The 20,355-nt window shown below is 44.8% G+C and overlaps 1 protein-coding gene across 1 annotated transcript; it reads left to right on the top strand.

Annotated features, from left to right (window-relative positions):
- Positions 1-1,223: 1,223 nt before the first annotated feature.
- On the top strand, positions 1,224-19,356 carry col1a2 (collagen, type I, alpha 2). The gene is made up of 48 exons (XM_071910783.2): positions 1,224-1,322; positions 1,893-1,976; positions 2,633-2,689; positions 3,014-3,058; positions 3,180-3,233; positions 3,418-3,471; positions 3,687-3,740; positions 3,853-3,906; positions 4,724-4,777; positions 5,176-5,220; positions 5,461-5,559; positions 5,874-5,927; positions 6,386-6,484; positions 7,054-7,098; positions 7,449-7,547; positions 7,754-7,807; positions 7,911-8,018; positions 8,124-8,177; positions 8,346-8,444; positions 8,618-8,671; positions 8,863-8,961; positions 9,105-9,158; positions 9,284-9,337; positions 9,596-9,649; positions 10,246-10,299; positions 10,427-10,471; positions 10,680-10,778; positions 10,981-11,088; positions 11,312-11,365; positions 11,484-11,537; positions 12,520-12,573; positions 12,696-12,749; positions 12,888-12,995; positions 13,293-13,346; positions 14,035-14,088; positions 14,466-14,627; positions 14,807-14,914; positions 15,531-15,638; positions 15,836-15,889; positions 16,002-16,109; positions 16,261-16,314; positions 16,407-16,514; positions 16,687-16,740; positions 17,097-17,204; positions 17,358-17,604; positions 17,735-17,919; positions 18,192-18,434; positions 18,919-19,356. The coding sequence occupies exons 1-48, from the start codon at positions 1,272-1,274 to the stop codon at positions 19,063-19,065; spliced, it is 4,002 nt and encodes a 1,333-aa protein (XP_071766884.2). The 5' UTR covers positions 1,224-1,271; the 3' UTR covers positions 19,066-19,356.
- The last annotated feature ends 999 nt before the right edge of the window (positions 19,357-20,355 follow it).

Raw genomic sequence — 20,355 nt, 5'->3', positions numbered from 1 at the left:
TACAAAGGATCCTTTCTGAGGACAGCAGAGCGGGGCAGGGGGAGATCGCCCCTAACAGCTGGCTTTGGATCAGTTTTGCTTCTTCCTCTGCCCCTTGGTTTGGATTAAGATTTAGGAAAGGAAAGCTGGTCTCAAAGCAGCTTCTAAAGGGGGAAACCCTCAATTCAAATACCACTCAAAGTGGGGGAAAAGTCTTAAACTCAAATTAGTTTAGACATTCTGCATATCTCAGTTTGTTTTAGGAATGGATTGGATTTCTTCAGTTTCTTTTGATTTAGTGTAAGCTAAATGGCCTTCTTATGAACAACATAGTAATCAAAATATAACATGATTAGTGTTTGTTTGAAAGGTTCTGCTCATAATTGAGATTGCCTCAAAGGAAATACCTGATAGCATGGTGTTTGCCGTGTTAACAGCAGCATTTTGATGTGTTAACGGTGCAGTAAGCACTGTGTGGTTCTGGCTACATCTTGGAACTTTAAACATTTTTGTTCCATTGTGAACCAATGGACTAAGATGATTTTAGTGCTGAGAAGCTGCTGTGAAACCTGTGCCTGGGCACTTTCATGGGGCTTCTGGTTTTGGTCTTGGACCTCATCATGCTGCACCTTTAAACATCTCAATGCAAATGTGAATTTGATCATGTATATCATGTACACATTGCTGTGCTCTGTTTCCATTTTGATTCCTGTATTTGCATGAGCATGCTTTATGTATCCTTGGGATATCCAGACTATATCACCACAGTATCTGCATGCTGAGTTGTGTTTTGAAAAAGGGAACTCATCATGCTGATGCAGAAGAGAAGGGAGAGAACTGCTGAACGGTTGATATAGCCTACATGTTAAATGACCTAAGAAACACTGAACAGACGGAATAAATAAATCTTATATTTATTTATCTTCTTTTCTGTTTAGGGAAAAATCAAGGTGAGCAACCTAATGTTGGTCTTATGTGTCATTTAGCATCTAGAGTGTGGCATATCTGAAACCTGAAGCATAGCTTATTGTTGTGATGTCTAGTCTGATGGAGTTGATTTGAAATGTGTTTTGACTCGCTTGTCCTCTCACTGTAAGGTCAAGTTTGTTTACACTCACATTTAATTGACTGATTCATACCAGATCGTTTTACAACAATCAAGAAAATCAACTTGATTTAGTTAGTTTTTAGTTATATTTAATGTAGCTCAGAGGAGAGGCAGCAGCCTGCTTTGCTAGAGGCATGTAAGCTGTGAGCTGAGCGTCTGCGTTGTGTTTTGGTCTGACTGAGCGATGTTTCTGCCACAGGGTCCCAGAGGAGACAAAGGACCTCGAGGTGACAGGGTGAGTTGAAATCAAACTCCGTTGCCTTTGGTGAAAACTTTAAAACAAGTGATTCCAAATGTGTTGTTTGAGTGGTTATTGGCACTTTGATGTGGAATATACATGATGCATCTTTGGCATGGTATTTGGTGATGTCATGTGACCTACCAACCTCAATAGGCCACGCCCCTTTGTTTACATCACCCGTAGCCCTATATGTTCAGTGTTGATGGAAATAACAGTAATGGAGATTATAAACAATCTCTAACAAATTTTAAAATCACATACTATTTAAAATCTTGACCTGATATATTTTATGGCCAAATGCTATTTTTTATAGTTTTTATTCCCACTGTTGAAATGAAGGCCATGCATACTGTATGGCACATTAACACAGTCTGTTACCTATATTTTACTACAGTGGCTTAGCTTTATCTATTTATCTATGAAAAAGAAGCTGGAAAGTCACAGGAAATAAGCCTTTCAGTTCCTACACATTAACAGAATTCACTTCATGGTAGCATCTCTACCCACTCAATAGCTGTTCACTCAACAATAATGTTTATTGACGACATTATCCATGTTTTACAGGGTCCTCAGGGCCCAAATGGAAGAGACGGCAAACCCGGACTGCCTGGTCCCGCTGGCCCCCCTGGTCCCCCTGGACTCGGAGGAGTAAGTCCACTGTTTTTACTCACAAAATAACCAGCGTGGCTCCATCTTGTTTATCTTAAACTTGGTCCAAATGCAAATTTGACAAGTCGGGAGTATGATGTGTCATCGCTCCAATGTTGCAAATTAAACCAAGCTCAGAACAAGTGGTAATATATGTACATTTGAAGTGTGCGTTTGTGCATTTGACCCACATTTAACTTCATGGCAGTGTTCATACTCACCCCTGCAGCTGTGTCATACTGGCTGGTACCATAAAGCACATTCCTGTTTTATTCTATAACCCCTGTTGACCTCATTGCCTCCTTAATGCTGTCATTACCTTGTGACCTTTGACCTTTTGACCTGTACCCATTTGACCCTGTGACCTCCTGAAAGCTAAATCATTGCATTCAGGATGGTTGATACACAGCTATTTTAATTACTAGTGTTAACTCAAGCTCTTTGAAGTCTAGAAAGCCTAAAAAAGGCAGTATGCCCTGCTGCAGTTTAAGGCTTTGTAGGCCTTTCTCATGGCTGATTACTGTAGTCATGCACATAACCTAGGATGGGACCACTGTTGGCTATTTATTTGAATTGGGTCAATGCACATCCTGTCTAATTATACTGAAATATTCATAAGTTAATAAGTTCTAATGTTCTTTTTTGCTGTTTCACAGAACTTTGCTGCTCAGTATGATGGCGCTAAAGCTCCTGATCCCGGCCCTGGACCCATGGTGAGGGTCTCTCTCTTTCTCTAACACACACACACCCACACACAGCTACACTGGTCCATGTCAAACCACACCCCTTGGACAGGTGTGTTTCACAGCAGTATTCATCTACCACCAAATGGATTCTACCATTTACCTTTACATTCATGATGCTGCAAGAAGATGCTGACTCTACTGGACATGGGCTGTCAACCATTCTCTTTTTGCTTTGAATCCCTACCCTTACCCTACCTTGATCCCTGGCACTACATTAAAGTCCTTCACTTATGATGCACTGATCATTGATGATTGATAGCTGCTAACTCAGTGATTATTTCTCCTCTTCAGGGTATGATGGGAGCTAGAGGCCCACCCGGACCTCCTGGACCCCCTGTAAGTACACACACATTGCATATTTATCCTCCCATAAACTGTGAAATCAATATACTGTTATGGTGTAGTTGCTATGTTGTCTGTATCCTGACTGATTGCTGTGTGTTTTCTTCCTCAACAGGGACCTCAGGGACACACCGGACACGCTGGTGAGCCTGGAGAGCCTGGACAGACTGTAAGATTATCCTCCATAATGCTCATAATTATTGAAATCATTGTGCCTGAATAGAACTTGGGTTCTTTAGGAGCTGTAGTTGATTCAGACCATTCAGACCCACTCGGGTGATGCCGACTTGATGATTTGAATCATTTGTCATCTGTGAAATCTCTAAACGCTCTTAACTGGTTTTCTCCTCCAGGGCCCCGTTGGTGCTCGTGGACCCCCTGGACCCGCTGGCAAAGCTGGTGAGGATGTAAGTAAACATTTGCATTCCTAAAACACCTTTTCATGTCCCACTTTTCTCCAGTTATCTTAACAAGAAAATACACATCTTTTTCTTGCCATCTGCAAGAAAAATTGCAAATTCTAGACTATTCTCAGTCCTGTAACTGGGATTTATTGGAGTTGTGGTTATAGTTGATTGTAACTTGAATGTCAGATGCTAAAGCTGTCTTTGTTGACACACAGGGTAACAACGGCAGACCTGGCAAGCCCGGAGACAGAGGAACCCCTGGCTCTCAGGTGAGAGATAGCCACCAAAACACCAAGCACGAATTGACACACAAGCAAGAATTTACACATAATGTAAAGGGGGCATGTCTTAGTAATCGCGTGTCTTTGTGTTGACTTGCAGGGAGCTCGTGGATTCCCCGGAACCCCTGGACTTCCTGGAATGAAGGGACACAGAGTGAGTGTTGATGTTTTCCTGCTGCTTGACCTGAACAGACCACATGACCTGCTCTGTCCTGCACACACACCTGGGCCCCAGTGAAATGGAAGAAGAGATATAAAAAAAAAAACACCTGGACTAAAATGTTTTGGAACAGCGTGCCATAGTGAACACCGCTGGGAGCGATTTGTAGCAGCCACAATCTCCTGTGTATGGACTACACTTCCAGCACCTACTTCATGTTTCCTGAGGAGTGAACTAGGAATAAGGAAGTGGCCTAATGCCACTTTGTCCCTGTTCCCTTTGACAACTTATGAATCAAAGCACTGGAATCGACTCTTTAAAAGACTCAAAGCAATCGGTTCACATATCTGCACAGACAGATGGGAACATCCCTTACTGCTGGCACCTTTCATGCAGTTTCACACCCAAAGTAGAGGCATGGAGTGGCTGGTTTGGAATTTGGAAATGCCTTATTCTTGCTGTGAAACCACCTTTGGGGACAGAGAATCTTCCCTGGTGTGGCAGTAATGTGCCTCCCACATGACACTCTGGATCTCTCCTCATTCTTAATAGAAGTCAAACAAGTAAACTTCTTCCACATAATGCCCATGAGAGCATGGATCATCCAGCATGGATCCCTACTGCCTCGCTGTCCCTAATGTGTTCACTACTTAAGATGTACTTATCCCTGCAGGTTGTAGTCTAGTGGCTGTCATGTCATGTGATGTCTGTTGTCCTCTAATGTCTCTCTCTCTCTCTCACTCACTCTCTCTCTCTCTCTCTCTCTCTCTCTCTCTCTCTATCTATCTCTCTCTCTCTCTCTGTGTTTCAGGGTTACACTGGTCTGGATGGACGCAAGGGAGAGCCTGGTGTTGCTGGCCCTAAGGTAAGGTGGCACCATCCGCCCTCCTCATGACCGCAGCAAACAAATGTTTCCAACAAGTTGATTCATGTAGGATCCCAGTTTCCCCTAGTCACATGTCAATTTTTTTATCAATTCCTATTCACTAGAAATCATGGATGCACAGTGTTTTTTAGTCACTGACTTTGGGTTTGAGAACTGTTACTTAGAGTAACATAGTTTCTGCAAACATAGTTAACATAAGGAAAGTTTCTCTACTGTATTACCATAATTAAATGGAATAGTCCAACTGCTGTATTTTGGGTTTTAACTTCGGTCCTTTATCACAATCAAACTTCTTAGCCATGATGATATTGACCTATTAACCTCTCACCTTAAGCTGCTTCATCACCCTGACCCACTTTCTCCTGCCTCTCCTATAGGGTGAGACTGGTGCCCATGGAGCTGGTGGAAGTCCTGGACTGGCTGTAAGTTTTTGATCAAATTAAAACCATGCACAGTATTTCTAGGAGATTCACAAATGAAACACACTAGCTGAGAACTTGCTTAGACACTTGTGAGATTTATTCTATAGACATGCACAAAGACAAAACGAAGAAGCTTGTCTATAGTTTGCTATTTGCTGGATGGATTACAGGATGGATGCTGTGCTCTGATTATTTGTTCCTTTGCTGATCACTGTTGCTGTCTGTGTGCGTTCCCTGCAGGGATCTCGTGGTCTGCCTGGTGAGAGAGGTCGCGTTGGCCCTGCTGGCCCCTCTGGTGCTCGTGGTGCTGATGGCAACGTTGGACCCGCCGGCCCTGCTGTGAGTCCTGGCCCTTTAAACCCCTTTTTGACCTTTAAACTCAAAAGGCCCCTTGAATCTAAAGGCTGATCTACTGTTTGAGGCTCCTGTCTCATTCTCAAACACTGATTAGTGTGAAAAATGATCTGCAATTATTTCAATTTAATGTTTTTAGATTAGGAAGGTTCTTCAGGATAGGTATATCACAACATTTTGACTGTATATGTAGAATAGCAACTGGATCAGGACCCATGTTAGACAGACTTAGACTTTCAACCTTCATGTGACCCCTGTGATGTGTAGTCTGACATCATGTCTGCTGTTCCTCTTCCCAGGGTCCTCTTGGTGCTGCTGGTCCCCCAGGTTTCCCCGGTGCTCCTGGCCCCAAGGTAGGCGTGATGTCACTTCCTGCAGCTCTTCCTCTCCTTCAGCAACATTGCATTTTAGAGAGGTTTTATTTAGAGTCACAAAACAATTCTCATCACCATGTAGACAGAGCAATGTGCATCTTTCAGAGAGATGTATTATAAAATTAGCCAATCACCATCCATTCATCAGTCGTTATCCTCCAGTTGGATCATTGTATAATATCCCCAAGGGAATTGTTAACACATTTTACAATTGCTGTAACACGGGTCTGTTAATTTTTTATAGAAAAAGACCATATATCTGAACCACTCACCTATAAACTAATATTCGATCACTTCAATACATACCAAGACATCTCTATAATATACTGATATATCGTTTGCTTTGCCAATGCTTCTGCCATTGTACCACTGCTAGACAGCAGGTACTGATGATGATGATACAGTGTGTGACTGTGGATGTTTCTGGTCTGTGACAGGGAGAGATTGGAGCTGCTGGATCCAGCGGCCCATCTGGACCTCAGGGAGCTAGAGGAGAGCCCGGATCCAATGGCGCTGTTGGCCCCGTTGGTCCCCCTGTGAGTATACAAAGATTACACCAAACACCCTTCTGTTACTTGTGATCAGGCCTGGGACAATTATTAGTATTAGTTTATTATTATTATATTATTATTTCTATTAGTTACATTGAGTGTTTGATTTAGTCTGCCTGAATGGCAACATGAACAAGTTTCCTAGTTTTGAGGCAATCCAATTTGTTGTGTTGTTCGATCAATCGATCAATTCCAAAAGTGTAATTCCATTAAATAGGATTTTGACCCACTTTTTATTATTATTATGGCCCATATCATTTGGATGCCCTTGGAAGCTGTGCTGCAGAAAATCATGCCAAAGCAGTTAACATTGTTTTGGTGATATTGTCACACATGTCACATTATAATGTGTTATGACAGTTATGATATAAAAGCACAAATGGCCCAGAAATACATCTTTCTTGTGTAATTATATTTGATTTGTATTCAATTTTCTGTACACTTCTTTAATCTTCTACATAGGATTATTTGTAGTGATGCATACCTTTTTCAGTCTTCAATTTGTATTTTTTGTTTTGATAAGATTCCCTGTTTCCTTGTTCTTTCCCCTATAGGGCAACCCTGGTGCTAATGGCCTGAATGGAGCCAAGGGAGCTGCTGTAAGTATAAGGGTTACCAGACATGAGATGCATAGGTCAAAGGTCATTTAGGGTCACATAGAGGTTACAGTAATCAGGCCATTGGCCATCAACATTTAAACCCCATCCTACACACACATAGATCATATATAATGAGATATAATGAGAACAATAGAGCCTTACCCTTATTTCTTCCATTTATTTACATGTGAATATGATTTCTATCAAACAATAGGCCTACATGATCTTTATAAAAGCAAAAGACAGTGAATCAAGGCAGTCTCACACTGAACAAATGAAGTGAGGCTGTTGAGTGATGGTGACCTGTCTGCCTTTGTCTGACCTCTGTCCCGCCTGCCTGTGTCCTGCAGGGAACCCCCGGTGTTGCTGGAGGCCCCGGCTTCCCCGGACCCAGAGGAGGACCTGGACCCCAGGGCCCTCAGGGTTCTGCTGGACCCAGAGGCCTGTCTGTGAGTACACATGCAACTATACTTTGTACACCATACACACCTAAAACATGGACACACATTCAGAAGCACATCCACACGCGCATACACTCTCATGTAGGCAAGGATATACTCGTGTGGAACAAACCCATGTAAGTTACACACTCACATGCACATGAATTATACACAGACAGTTTGATTCATCGTCTGTTTACCTCTATCTGTTTTAGGGAGATCCTGGTGCCTCTGGTGTTAAGGGAGATGGTGGTCCCAAGGGAGAGCCTGTAAGTATTGATCATTAAAATATGATGCGCTGTGTGTGGTGTGATCGTATTATGCCGTATTACGTCATACGATGCCCTTCAACTTCTCTGTCGCCTCCCCCAGGGACACTCTGGACCTCAGGGATCCCCCGGACCTCAGGGTGAGGAGGGCAAGAGAGGACCCACTGGCGAGCTCGGTGCCACCGGCCCCGCTGGCAACCGTGGAGCTAGAGTGAGTACCAGCGCCGGCCCACCTGCGTCACACACATCCAGATCCACACACACACACAACCGTGTTGTTCAGATCATCCTCTAATGCAATATGTGTCTCCTATAGGGAGCTGCTGGCACCCGTGGTCTGCCTGGATCCGAGGGAAGAACTGGTCCCATTGTAAGTTTTCACAAAAAACTAATATGATATTTGTAATTACACTGAAAACATACGTAAAAGGAATGTTTACATGGGTCTCCTTTACTTACACATATAGTGAACAGTCACATGCTGATACTTCCTCCTCTTCTCCCTCCTCTTCCCCCTCTTCGTCTCTCTCTCTCTCAGGGCATGCCCGGTGCCCGCGGTGCCTCTGGCGCAATGGGAGCTCGTGGAGTCCCCGGAGATGCTGGCCGCGCTGGCGAGCCTGGTCTGACCGGCCCCAGAGTGAGTCTTTTGATCAGTTGTATCTTTTGAACCGTCGATGAGCGAATCATTAATATAGCTAGACCTCCTATAGAGAGATCTATTGAATCTTTGGTGTTGACTTGAAAAAGCTGAGTTAGGATAGCTAGGTAGCACAAACAGATGAATGACTGACCGGTATTGAATCTATTCAGGGTCTCCCAGGAAGCCCCGGAAGCTCTGGACCCCCAGGAAAGGAGGGAGCTGCTGTGAGTATACCTCAACTGTACTGAGATTAAGTATATAGTATTAATTATATTGCGTTAATTCATTATATTGTATTATATTGTACTAAACCTTTCAAAACTCATTATTCATCTTCTCACATTTGACTCAAAAGACAGTTGTGATCATGTGATGTAACGGGACATCCTGCTCTACTCCCTGTTTCCCCCTCCAGGGTCCCTCTGGACAAGATGGCCGCACCGGTCCTCCCGGCCCCACCGGACCCAGAGGCCAGCCCGGAAACATCGGCTTCCCCGGACCCAAGGGACCTGGAGTAAGTAGAAGCAAGACCAGGACTAGGAGAGATTAGCTCCTGGAACTTTACTTAGTCTTATCCTGGACTAAAGAGTAAAGGAAACCCGCATTTTTTTGTGTGCCTAACCCGTCTTCTCTCTTCTTCCTCTCTCTCTCCTTCAGGGTGAGCCTGGCAAGCCCGGAGACAAGGGAGCCACTGGCCCCACTGGACTGAGAGTAAGTCTCAAATGACACACAGCAAGTGTTTACACTGTATATTACAGCATAATAAAGCTCATTAAGGACATAGAAAACATCCTTTTGTCACTACTACATGTCATTGTGCCTGTCTCTCTGTGCAGGGAGCCCCTGGCGCTGATGGCAACAATGGAGCCACTGGCCCCGGCGGAGTTGTTGTAAGTATCCCTCTGTATATATGACCTTTGGAAGCCTGAATATCTCCCTCGGTTAATGGTAGCTCCCCTTTTACTGACTGCTACACGTCTGGTGAATCACATGGGAGACCTGCCGACGAATCCCGTTACACATACTGCATATTCTAGAGCAACTTTGGTTTGAACAATACTCCGTTGGGTCAATAACCAACAATATGCATGCTGTGATGCTCCATGTCAACAGTGATGATACCGAGTCTTCTCTCTGTCTCCCTACAGGGTGGTGCTGGTGAGAAGGGAGAGCAGGGATCTGCTGGAGCTCCTGGTTTCCAGGTTTGAATTTGCCATCTGTTACTATATACACAATTTAGAGCATTTTTAATCCAGGGAAATTTCATCCTCTGGTGTTGTTTTACCCTATTCTTGTTCACATGCAAATTTGACACATAATTTTACCATTCAGTGCAGTGTTGTGATGTTTGGTTGTTGTCAGAGGATTAAAAAGCCATTCACTGTAAGAAGTTAAAAACACACTAGCCCCAGCAAGAGAGGCATCAAAGCCAAATGGAGTGGGAAGATTTTAATTTGTCACTGCACTGCTCATCTTCTGCACCCAGCTTGTGCAGAGTGCTAAACCTGGCTGCTTGGTGAATTGAATTCAGTCAGTTACAGTTAGTGTCCAGCCTGCTCATTAGGGGAAGTGGCACAGCTAAGAAATGTTAAAAAAACATGATCCACAACTGCTGTGGTGAAAAAGGAAGTGCTCTAATCAGAACAATATCAGCTTATTCCGATTATTTTCTGTCAACACCAGGAAAACATTTGATATCTATTACCTGTAATTAGAGTATATGTTTCATGATAGTAGTACAATACATAGAAGTGGTATTGATGTCATTGTTGCTGATGTTACGGCTTGATATCCACAGGGTCTGCCTGGACCCGCTGGACCTGGTGGAGAGGGTGGCAAGCCCGGAGACAGAGTAAGTAACACACCGAGGTCTACAATGTTGTACAGTGAAAGCATTGTAGATTATCTTTATTATTTTTAATAGCATGAAATTGGAGGATTAACAGTGCATCTCTAACCAACCATTCATGTCTCTATAGGGTACCCCCGGAGACCAGGGAGTTTCTGGACCTGCTGGTGTCAAGGTACGTCCACCTGTCTATCCACATCCCTTCCTTTGCAGATATGGTGCTATTGCTAACCATACACCATATCCAGGCCCATAGCTGCCAATACTCCTTTATTTCCAAGGAGTCTCCCAGATTTTTGCATTCAATTTCAACAAGATGTCCAACCCAGTAGCCATAGACACTAACTGCCCCTGTGTGTGTTTGTGTGTGTGTGTTCCTCCAGGGAGAGCGTGGTAACCCCGGTGCTGCCGGATCTGCTGGAGCTCAGGGACCCATTGGAGCCCGTGGACCCGCTGGAACCCCCGGCCCCGATGGTGGCAAGGTAAGACGATGCTGCGACTGCACCCAATGGCAGATACAGTCAGAACTAAAAAATCAAATGTACCCACTCACATACAGAAGAAAATATCGTGTGCGTCAGAGTTTACTGACATCACATCTGTGCCAAATAAATTCTATACGTGTGTTATGTTGCTTGCAGTTTAGCACAAAGCGGAACCATTCTTTGTTGTGTGTGTTTCCAGGGAGAGCCTGGTACTGCTGGACCTGCCGGTGCTGCCGGACACCAGGGACCCGGTGGTATGCCCGGTGAGCGTGGAGCTGCTGGTACTCCTGGATCCAAGGGAGAGAAGGTATGTGCTCAAAATCTACTACCTGCAATATCAGCAGGAGTCTATCCCACAGACTTTCCTTATGGGAAGTGACATGCTGTCTGTCGATCTGTAGTCCATTTCTCTTGGAGATGTAGCTCTTTATTTGAATCTGTCAAAACCTTCCTATACCACCAATGAACTTTCCATTGATGAGAATGTCTCTCCCTGTCCCCCTCACTCTCCCTCCCTCTCTCTCCCACAGGGAGAGGGTGGACACAGAGGCCCCGACGGCAACGTTGGCAGAGATGGTGCCCGTGTAAGTGTCTCCTCTCCTTCTTTATGCACTTTATATACAAATTGTAGACATTCCAGCCAGTAGATTGACTGTCCCAATCAGAATCTTGCTCTAAATGTGATCTCCTGTGTGTTTCTAGGGAATGCCCGGACCTGGTGGACCCCCTGGACCCTCTGGTGCCAATGGTGACAAGGTAAGTCAATGTTACATACACGATTCACCACCAAAAACAAATAACCAGCAGGAACCACCAGAATGTAGGTTTTTAGGGTATAGGGGGTGACTAATGGCAAATGTCATGGGGTCATTGCTGTCTTAAAAATGGCTGCCACCTACGTTATCCAAGATGGCAGAGAGACTTCCGAGCCAGTGACCTACAATAGGAAACAATCAGCACATGTTTTCTTGTTTTTGTTTGAATTATTTTGAGGCCAAGCATTGCCATACATTCACTTCCTTGTTGATCAAGCCCACTGTGCTGGCCCTCCCATCCCCCTGTAGCGGAAATTACAATTCCCCCCCATCTACCATCGTATCTGTTATTGTATCTGAAGCTAGAACCTCAGCACCGCCACCTGCTGGCTATTTCATAGTACTACATCAACAGCTCAACTACAGCTTAGATTAAGTTAACAATGGTGATGGATAAACGCAGCAAACAAATGGACAACTTTAATACATGTTCAATATTTTTAGTCTTTTCTGTGAATAACGGACGCTAAACATTTTAATAGCATGTTGATCAATAGGGTTAGCTTCATAGCAGTAGATTCATTTTCCTGGCTGCTCGAGGAGAATGATGGAAGCAGAAAAACAACAATAACAGTAACACTAGTTTATATGACATGGCTGTTAATGATACAAGAGAATCAAAGGATTCTCATTTGAAATATTCACACCATACCACTGATGACGTTTTGAAACTGAATGTCGACTGAAATGGATTATCAATCGTCAACAAAATGTTAATATTTGTCGAGATTCTACTGACACTGACATTTTATACAGTGCTGACTTTGGATGGAAGGATGATAGATCAGTAAATGGATGGATGAATGGATGGAAGTCATGCATTCACATGATTGCTGCTCTCCATGTGAAGCCAGTGAAAGTGTCATGATTCAGTTCTGATGTCACACGCTCTGATGATACTCTATCATTGCTCCCTTCTGCAGGGAGAGAGTGGTGCTTTCGGACCTGCTGGTCCCGCTGGACCTCGTGGAGCCTCTGTAAGTAGACCGGACTCATTTCATACTAATGAATATCTCCCACTGTACCATTTTCACCCCAAAAGATCCACAGACTTTAATCTCAGAGGATGATCTTAACACCTGCTGCTTACTGTCCACAGGGAGAGCGTGGAGAGGTTGGACCCGCCGGTGCCCCCGGATTCGCTGGACCCCCTGTAAGCCCGCAGCCGATCACCTTACGATACAGTATACCATACACACATACTGACCAAGCACTAGGACATCAATAACACACACACACACACAGACAGGCCCAGGTACTGACCCAGCCCCATTGCTGTCCCTCCCTACAGGGTCCTGATGGTCAGGTTGGAGCAAGAGGAGAGCGTGGACCTGCCGGAGGAAAGGGAGATGTCGGCCCCTCTGGCCCTGCTGGACCCGCTGGACAGTCTGGACCCGCTGTTAGTACCCTTCACACTGGATACACACACACACTGGCATGGCCAGGTGGCAGATCTGCCCACACTGGGATAGGTTTGAGAGAATAGTGAGACTCACTGTTTGATTTAAGCAGCATTCACTTTGGAATGACATTGAAAGTGTTGGGAATAGTGTTAGCATTGCCTTGGGATAGCATTGGGATAACAGTGTAATACCACTGATGAGATATGAAATGAGGAAGAAATGAGGTACTATTTGAACTGGAATGTGTTATCATCAAGTTGCCTGATTTGAACCATCTTTCTCTGTTTACCTAGGGCGCTTCCGGTCCCTCTGGACCCTCTGGTGCTCGTGGTGACACCGGCCCCTCTGTAAGGACTGATCCATAATTCATTCACAATTACACTTATCCACAAACTGTGTAAAACTTGCCAGCATACATACACAGACATTTTCTCACACAAGTGGCATGGACAGGGAGAGGGGAGCATTACCTTTTTCCTTTTAGCTCTTCATGCCCAACTGTCCCTTTCACATCAAGTTAAAGCTACCAAAAGGACATCCAGTCATCGGAATTGAAAGCCTGGAGTTGTTGGAAACAATCAAATCAGTCTGAATTGGAAAAACTTTTTACATAAGGGTGAACCCTACAGAGACTTTTTCTGGAAGCCTGAGCCAACAAACTCACCTCTTTGGTTCTCATTTAGTCCTTAAATGGGTTTCTTGCCCTTATTACGAAGAGCGAGTGAGCTTTCAGAATGATGTAACAGACAGTTGCAGCAGTGTTCGTCACTGGACTCTTTAATCATTTAGTCCACTGGGCCATCTGTGGATATTGTCAAAATGTAAACTTCAACCTGTCATCAAGGTAGAGAAATTGTAGCCTTTCTCTATAAATCCAATTCAAAATACAATTCGAATTTACAAGCAGTTTAAAAAAAAAAGGGTTAACTCTGCACACCATGGTCAGGAACAGACACACACTCACATACACACACACACACACACACAGTCTTGATGACCTCCGTATAACCTTTGACTTTGTGTTTCTGACATCAGGGTTTGACTGGTTTCCCTGGTGCTGGTGGTAGAGTTGGTGCTGGTGGTCCCTCTGTGAGTATTGAATTCATATTTACGGTGATCAATAAACACACACACACACACACACACACACACACACACAGTCACACCCAAACACACACAGACACAGACACTGGACACATTGGATTACAGTATCATTAGTAACTTCATCATTTGTTCTTTAAGATGAACATTTCATCTTCTCATCATTCATTACTCACCATACTGCGCCTCATATCATTTGTCTTCAGATTGAGCAATAATGAAGCAGAACCATCTGATACTCTTGTTTCATACGTTCACACACACACGCACACACACACACACACACATACATACACACACGCAATCACACATGCACACAGGTTTCCCTCTCATGTTTGACATGAAGCCTCCTCTTCCTCTCACAGGGTATTGTCGGACCCCCCGGCCCCGCTGGTCCCGCTGGTAAGGACGGTCCTCGTGGTGGTCGTGGTGACGTTGGCCCCGCTGGCGTCTCTGGAGAGCAGGGTATGGTTGGACCACCTGGTCTGGCTGGAGACAAGGGACCTTCTGGAGAGGCCGGTCCTCCTGTAAGTCATGACAACAGCTAACAATTTCATAACAAAAGTTCAAAAAAAGTAAAAAGATTCAGTTGTGACTTCCAACAAGAGTTCATAAACACAACTGATCTTCTATCTGCACTGTGCTTGTATAGAGCCCTGGATCTCCGCCCCCAACTCATCGGTATGTGTTGTGTGTGTGTGTTTAGGGTGCTCCTGGTACCCCTGGACCTCAGGGTCAGCTCGGATCTCAGGGATTCGTTGGTCTGCCTGGATCTAGAGGCGATCGTGGTGTGCCTGGCGGTGCTGGTGGTTTGGTAAGTTCAGAGTAATACTGACATTCTGCACAGCACCTAATGGACCAGTAATGCACTTGCATGTTAACCTGTACTATGAGCACTCCACAACCAACTTTTGAATGTGTAGTAATCTGTCGAGGCTGTGAAAGCCTTCATCTGCAACATTAAGACATTGTTGCCCAAATAAGATACATACTTACATGAAACATATCCATAAAGTGCCAATACCAAATGTGTACTGGCAGTAGAATCTCACTAGTCCAGACAATGAACTGTGAAATGTTCAGAAACCTGAAATACATATGAAATTCTGGAACAAGGCTTATTCAAAATATCAAACATGCATGCACATGAATTCTGGAAAGTCCTTACCAGGCCTTTACTTGCCTGCATCAACAATAAATTCAAGATTACACACAATATAACAATATATTATCAATCATTGTCCCCATTTGATAGACTGGTCTGAATGAACATATGCAGTTCAGAGAATATCTTCCAGATTGACAACAATACAATAGATACATATGTTCATACACCATGCATGTCTAAATAAGTTACTTGGGCTTTAGTCAACTGGTCTACATATGAAGTCATTGTATCTGACCCAGTGATTCTCTGTGCCCCCCCACAGGGAGAGCCTGGTAGAGTTGGACCCTCTGGTGCCTCCGGACCCCGTGGTCCCGCTGGCAACATTGGCATGCCTGGTATGACCGGACCCCAGGGAGAGGCTGGACGTGAGGTAAGGATTGACCATGCCAACTGACAGTAGGTCAATGACCTGTAACTGTGACTCATGTTACCTGGAGGGAGCTCTAGACCCCAGGTGCTGTATCTGTCTAGGCAGTCTAGGTTAAGAAGACCTGTTCTGCTATGTAGCCTGGTATAAAGTTACAGTAGCAACCTTTATGCAATCTGTAACACTGTTTTCATCCACAGGGTAGCCCCGGTAACGATGGACCCCCTGGCCGTCCTGGTGCTGCTGGATTCAAGGTACTGTCCTCTCTTGCACCTTAAACCATCAAAAGAAATACATGTTTGTATACAGAACACACACACACACATTCTATGCTCTGACATGCACCCTTTGCCTCCATGCTCACAGGGAGACCGTGGTGAGCCTGGATCCCCTGGCGCCTTGGGACTGGCTGGAGCCCCTGGACCCGCTGGACCTGCCGGAGCTGTTGGCAGACCTGGAAACCGTGGAGAGTCTGTAAGTATCATCACCGACCAGGTGCAAGATGGACTGAGAATCAGTGAGATTTTCATCACTGCAATTATCATTTACGATGAGTAACATTTGCACTCATCTAGCATCATTCGCTCATTTCCTTCATCTGTTTCTTCTTGTCTCTCCTCTGTAGGGCCCCGGAGGTGCTGCTGGAGCCCTTGGACCCGCTGGAGCTAGAGGTGGCCCTGTAAGTATAGTATACAAGGGTGTAATCATTCAAATATAGCATTCTACTGTAGTGAAATGGTGTTCCTGACACTGTGTGTGTGTGTGTTGTAGGGACCCGCTGGACCCCGTGGTGAGAAGGGAGGTGCTGGAGAAAAGGGAGAGAGAGGCATGAAGGGTCTGCGTGGACACGCTGGTCTCCAGGGAATGCCCGGACCTTCTGTGAGTGGCTGCACTCATGATTTGCAATAGCACCATGCTGTAATCATTGTACAAGAGAGAACTTCTCTTATATGGACTACAGGGAAAATCCTATAAACTCTGTCACTTCTGTGTCAGAAAACCTCTGTTAGCGGTCTCGAAGTCATTTGTTGACGTGTTTCTCTCACCACAGGGAGCTTCTGGTGACACTGGATCTGCTGGACCATCTGGACCCTCTGGACCCAGAGTGAGTGGAAAACTTTCTTACCCACAATACACCAATCGCTTCCTGGTTGCGTCCCCCGTATCAAGAGAAGCTATCCTTTCCCCTATCCAAATCTTAACCAAAACTGATCCCAGGTCAGCAGGGCGATTCACACTACACCATAGCAGACAAAGTATCTAGGACTGTTCTACTGTTTTATGATGAAGCACAGTCAGTAATGCACTTATGTAACATATGTATAACTCCCCACATGTTCTCTGCTGTATTCTGTACTACCTGAAAGACCGTACATAGGACATAAGATGTTTCTAGTAGCCATGCATTTCCCTCGAAAGATGAATATTTGATAGTTTCCTGCTCATTGATCTTCTCTTTAGGGACCTGCTGGACCCCACGGACCCCCTGGTAAGGATGGCAGAGCTGGTTCCCATGGTACTATTGGTGCTCCTGGTGCTCGTGGACCCCCTGGATACGTTGGACCCTCTGTGAGTACATCCACAGTGTTTTCATCTCCTTACACACTCTGTTTGGTCCTTTTTGTCTCTGACATCAATGGATCTTCTGAAAAAAGATCCACCTGTAACAGTGATCTGCGTATGAGTCCACTCTCTTACCCGTCTCTGTGTCCATGACCTCAGGGTCCCCCCGGACCTCCCGGTCTTCCCGGACCTGCCGGCGCCGCTGGTGGTGGATACGACGTCTCCGGTGGATACGATGAGTACAGAGCTGACCAGCCCGCCCTGAGAGCCAAGGACTACGAGGTCGATGCCACCATCAAGTCCCTCAACACTCAGATTGAGAACCTGCTCACCCCCGAGGGATCCAGGAAGAACCCCGCCCGCACCTGCCGTGACATCAAGCTCAGCCACCCCGACTGGAGCAGCGGTAGGTTTACTATTTATTTACTTCTATTGATGGTTCTCATCTAGACTTCATGCAGGACCAAGAGAGTATCTCTATATAGATACTCTATTCTCGCCCGGTTTTGACCCTCTCTCCTCCTCCTCCCCTGTAGGATTCTACTGGATCGACCCCAACCAGGGCTGCAACAGCGACGCCATCAAGGCCTTCTGCGACTTCTCCACCCGCGAGACCTGCATCTACGCCCACCCCGAGAGCATCGCCCAGAAGAACTGGTTCAGAAGCACCCAGGCCAAGAAGCACGTCTGGTTCGGAGAGACCATCAACGGCGGTACTGAGGTGAGCCAACCACAGACAGGAAGCAGATTCTTAATCCAGTGGTACGATTGGTCGATCAAAAAAAGAGCGACGGCTGGTTTGATCAGCCAGCCAGTTAGATTCAGCTTTATTTGAATTAAGAGGGGATTTAATAGCCCATTACACTGTAAACAAATTGCTCAAGTGTAACTTCACAAGTAGACACCAGAACCAGACAAATAACAAACCCAATATCCTCTGCATGCCTCCCTCTCTTAATATTCAAAGTCCTGTTCTTCTCCGCCCCCCCGCAGTTCGCCTACAACGACGAGACCCTCAGCCCCCAGAGCATGGCCACCCAGCTGGCCTTCATGCGCCTGCTGTCCAACCAGGCTAGCCAGAACATCACCTACCACTGCAAGAACAGCGTGGCCTACATGGATGGCGAGAGCGGCAACCTGAAGAAGGCTGTGCTGCTCCAGGGCTCCAACGACGTGGAGCTGAGGGCCGAGGGCAACAGCCGCTTCACCTTCTCCGTGCTGGAGGATGGCTGCACTGTGAGTAGCTCCTTGACCTCTTTAACTGCCTTCTCTGGTCATGTCTCTGTTCCCTTCATCGCTCCGGTTTCATTCTCCCTCACGAGAGAGATGATTCTGTTGTCTGATCCAAGTTATATATCTGTTCTTTTTAACATGAGAACAGCAGTCTAGACATATAGCAGGTAGTTGTGGATAGTGATATTATGGCATTATTTGGGCGATACAGACATGTTGCGGCGATCACTCCATAGAATGTGTAAATATAGCCGATTTCTGTCCAGTGTAGGGGAGATATGAATGCCGTGGCAGATGCAGAAATTTATTTTATTGCTTATTTTTCTAAGCGTCTAGATTAAATGAAGTAACCCGTTTTTAGAGTGGGTTTTGCTGCTCACTTGGTCTTATCATAGATGGCTCATCTTGTGTTGTGTGATGTGTATTGATTTGCTACAGTGCAGTATTCTGAAATTTGGTCTCTCCCTTTCCTCCCCTACCACTGCAGAGACACACTGGCGAGTGGAGCAAGACAGTGATTGAGTACAGAACGAATAAACCATCTCGCCTGCCCATCCTCGACATTGCACCTTTGGACATTGGTGGAGCTGATCAGGAGTTTGGTTTGGACATTGGCCCAGTCTGTTTCAAATAAATAGACTCATGTTAAATTAACACCAAAAAGAGAGAAAGAAAGAAAAAAAGAAATCTCTGCCCTTCTTTCTGTGTTGTTTTTTTTATACTGAATGCTGATTTCTCTCTGCACATCCACTTGCTTAAGCTGGGCAACTATCGGAAAGGACTGAACGGACTGAACGTTGGAGCGTTTGTGCAATGCAAATTAATACAGCAACCCAAAGGGACGCGGGAAAACACCTTGTTGTGGGACATCATGTCATCCTTTTGTAAAAAATAAAAGAAGTGTAATAAAAACGCTGAAAGTATGCATCACTTTGTGGTCTTTGTATATCTTCGAAAGAGGAGGTTTAAAACCACAATTTCCATGAAAAAAGGTTTAAACTACCTCATGCCTGTACTTAAAGAAAATACTATTGACAAAACCTGGGTCCACAACCGAGATGTTATGAGTTCTAATGCTTCAAGCTCTGTCCCGTATCGGAAGGTGCTCAATTACTTGAAGCAGAGATCTATGGTGCTAATATGCAGCTGTGGAGCAAACCACTTTTTTACTGTATTACTTTGTATTGACCTTTGAGGAGTCTTGCATAGGTCCCCCCGATACTCCCCCACTTTAAGCAGGTGGAATGTTCCTAAATCTGATGTCTGTCTGGTTTTGTTTTGTTTTTTTTTGTTTTTTTTTCATTTTTGTTTTGTCTAGAAGGTTTTTTTTTTTGTTCAGGCTTTTTACTCTTCAATCCCACACCCAGTGTTCATACTGACAGCACATATTTCATCCAATTCTGAATGGTTTTTTTAGGCGGCCTCTCTCTCTCTCAAAAAAAACGACACCACAAAGTCTATTGTACCTATTTTGTATATGTGAGATGTTTAAATAAATTGTGAAAAGTTCTGAAATAAAGCATGTCCAATGTTCCAAAACACATTATTCAGTGACTTAAGTGCTTTCATGTTTTAATGACACCATTGAAGGTTGGAGTTTACCAGCTGTCACTGTATTTTGGTTATAGTCGTCAGTTTGGCTGATGATTTACTTATCATCTTTGAAACATCTTCCTATTGTGGAAGCACATCCATATCTTGATTTATCTCTCCCCTTTTTCTTGCTTTTGAACAGTACATCAAATATTGTGTACAGTACATTTCTGTTTACAGTGTCCATGCCAATGTCTGATTACTAACTTACATTGTTTCTTGTAAATATGCATCCTCTGATATTGTTTTTCCTTGCATAATACAGCTTTTGCATCCAAATAAATTGGTGTGATTTGGATCACGGCTTGAATTGCAGTGATGCATGCACCTA

This window comes from Centroberyx gerrardi, chromosome 19 (assembly GCF_048128805.1).
Source record: "Centroberyx gerrardi isolate f3 chromosome 19, fCenGer3.hap1.cur.20231027, whole genome shotgun sequence".
Taxonomy (NCBI): domain Eukaryota; kingdom Metazoa; phylum Chordata; class Actinopteri; order Beryciformes; family Berycidae; genus Centroberyx; species Centroberyx gerrardi.
The sequence above is the reverse complement of the archived record's forward strand: the minus strand, read 5'-3'. Positions and strand labels throughout refer to the sequence as shown.